This window comes from Phytophthora parasitica (assembly GCF_000247585.1).
Source record: "Phytophthora parasitica INRA-310 unplaced genomic scaffold supercont2.17, whole genome shotgun sequence".
In the NCBI taxonomy this organism is placed as follows: Eukaryota; Oomycota; class Peronosporomycetes; order Peronosporales; family Peronosporaceae; genus Phytophthora; species Phytophthora nicotianae.
The window spans coordinates 49,971-52,139 of NW_008649003.1; the positions used below are offsets into that span (position 1 = coordinate 49,971).

Genomic DNA, 2,169 nt, shown 5'->3' on the forward strand with positions numbered 1-2,169 from the left:
GTGTCTGCCTGGTGCCTTGACTCGTCGAGGGGTCTTCTTATCTAGATTTTGGGGGCGAACACCTTGACGATGCGGCTGCGCAGAGCAGCGATAACGACCACCTCCTCGCGCTGGCGCACGCGATGAAGCTCCTTGGTGAGTGCGGCGATCATGCGCTGCATCTTGCTGTGTGTGCTTTGATGCAGTTGCAACATGGTGCGGATGTGTGCGAGAAGCTCCAGTTCCTCTTGGCGCTCCTCCTCCAGCTCCTCCAGCTCCTGCTGACGGGCGGCCAGACTGCCGTCGTCGCGTGAGGGTGGCAGCACGCGCAGCGTGTTGATCTCGAGCTGCAACTTGGTCATGAGCTCCTCAATCTCCTGCAGGCGCGCCGACGATTCGCTCACGTCGTCCTCGGACGTGAGCACAGCCTGCTTCTCGGTCACCATCTCCTCGCGTAGTCGATCGAGCTGGTCGCGCAGCGCCCGCGAGTATAGCGTCAATTTCCGGGCCGCCTGCTCCAGCTGCGCCATGACAGACAGACGCGAGTTGCTGTTGTTGTTGCTCTTGGACGGCGTTGACATGCTAGTAAGCTTGGCTATCAAAAATCAAAAGTGGAGATGCTGCTTCCTGTTGCTGTTGATGAGCGGCGGGCGGATTGAACAATGGCAAGTGGTGGACTCTGGCAAAGCGGTGATGGCCGTGTCATAGGCGAGCAAGCGGCGGGTGATGTGGCGACCGCCAGCTGCTGCGACGCTGAACGCAATCACACAACATCGCTGATTGGTTCGCGTCTTTTCGGAAAGCCGTTTTTCGGGAAACGGTTTCTGTGTTCGTTCATAATTTAGGAAAACCAACAAGTTTTCGAGCAAACAGAAGTATCATACTTCGAGTCTTTCTTGTGCGAATGAGTGCCTGTAGGGCGCGTTCGACGTCGGTCTCGCTGCACTCAAACGCGCGATTGTTGCTGCTGAGCAGCGTTCGCGCAAAAGCCCCCGACCGATTTCATCTTTCGGAAAGCTCAGGATCCGCTCAACTGAAAGTCGCTCGTGGCGACCCTCTTGTTTTTCCAACGTCGAATGAATGATACGGGCGCCAGCAATCACATACATGTATCCTCAGCTGGTTGCCGCAGGCATCAAGCGCTGTCATCGGTTGGACACATTGACACGAGCACATCCACCAGGCGGCGCCACCTGCGCTTCTCCACGACGATGATTTATGACCGATTTCTGCTTTTTCGGCGCAGCATCCGCGTCCGCAGCTGGGAACGCGGATGCATTACAGCTCGGGCCGCGATGACGCTTTCTGAGCGCAGTTGGAGATGACGGCCGCTGGTTTCTGGCGTTTTGTTTGCATTTTAGGGCCTTGGAAATTCCAAGTTGGAATCAAGGTGGTCAGTCGAAAATGAGCCTAAGATCGTAACTTCGCCGAAGTTACTTCGGGTCCGCACGACACCAGGAAAAACACTGGATAGTTATCTCGGAAGCACTGCGAGGTTGTGCTGCAACCTGCAACCTGCAATGCAACCACGCAACGGGCATCCAGAAAAAGATGTGAGCGCAGACTTGGGTTGTACCATGAATTGCAAAAACAAAACTACTTCGAAGTAAAATCTGTGTTGGATACTGTAACGATCAATGATTCCAAAGAGCTCCATTGTGCATAGAGGCACAAGTTGTCCTCGTTACCACTTGACCAAGAACTACACGTACTCGTAATGTGAAACATGTAGCTGTGAACGCATACATTGCCCGTCATCAACGGGACCCGAGTCTCGACAATGCTGCTGGCCTTTTTGATGGAGTAGCTCAGAGACCGCGGTGCTTTCACCAGCATGCCCCGGCATCCTGCGACCCGTGCACATCGGCATGCGAAACCAGAATTTAGGGGCCTTTCGATCAGCGAGGCGTCTGTTTCGTTGTGATTGTGGTACTGCACTTGAAGGCGAATCGGGAATTGGCTGGAATAGAGAACTGAAGTGAAGAAGACCCGAGGCTGGAAGAGAGAAGTGAGGAAGACCCACAGCGATGGGATCATTACGGCGTTGACCTGCTGCTGTCTAGAGATGGTCACTTGATGATCAAGTTGATCATGGGATGCCTCTTCGACAGAGGGCGGACTAAATCAGCTATGGCGTGCGGATTCCTTAAACAAATTTAAAGAGGATATTTTAATTTAGAGCTGAAAAAA

General features: G+C 53.7%; 2 protein-coding genes across 2 annotated transcripts in view; both read right to left on the bottom strand.

Moving 5' to 3' along the window:
• The window catches only part of PPTG_22450, a gene marked incomplete at its 5' end in the record, with an annotated part of 5,422 nt that extends 4,862 nt beyond the window's left edge, over positions 1-560 (bottom strand). The window contains one exon of the mRNA XM_008904298.1: positions 61-560. Coding sequence (XP_008902546.1) covers positions 61-560 — 500 coding nt within the window. The remainder of the gene's footprint in view (positions 1-60) is intronic.
• Positions 561-1,124: 564 nt separating this feature from the next.
• PPTG_22451 (hypothetical protein) lies at positions 1,125-1,849 on the bottom strand (the record flags this gene model as incomplete). Its single annotated transcript, XM_008904300.1, has 3 exons — positions 1,125-1,317; positions 1,417-1,494; positions 1,692-1,849. The coding sequence occupies 3 exons, from the start codon at positions 1,847-1,849 to the stop codon at positions 1,125-1,127; spliced, it is 429 nt and encodes a 142-aa protein (XP_008902548.1).
• Between the last annotated feature and the right edge of the window lie 320 nt (positions 1,850-2,169).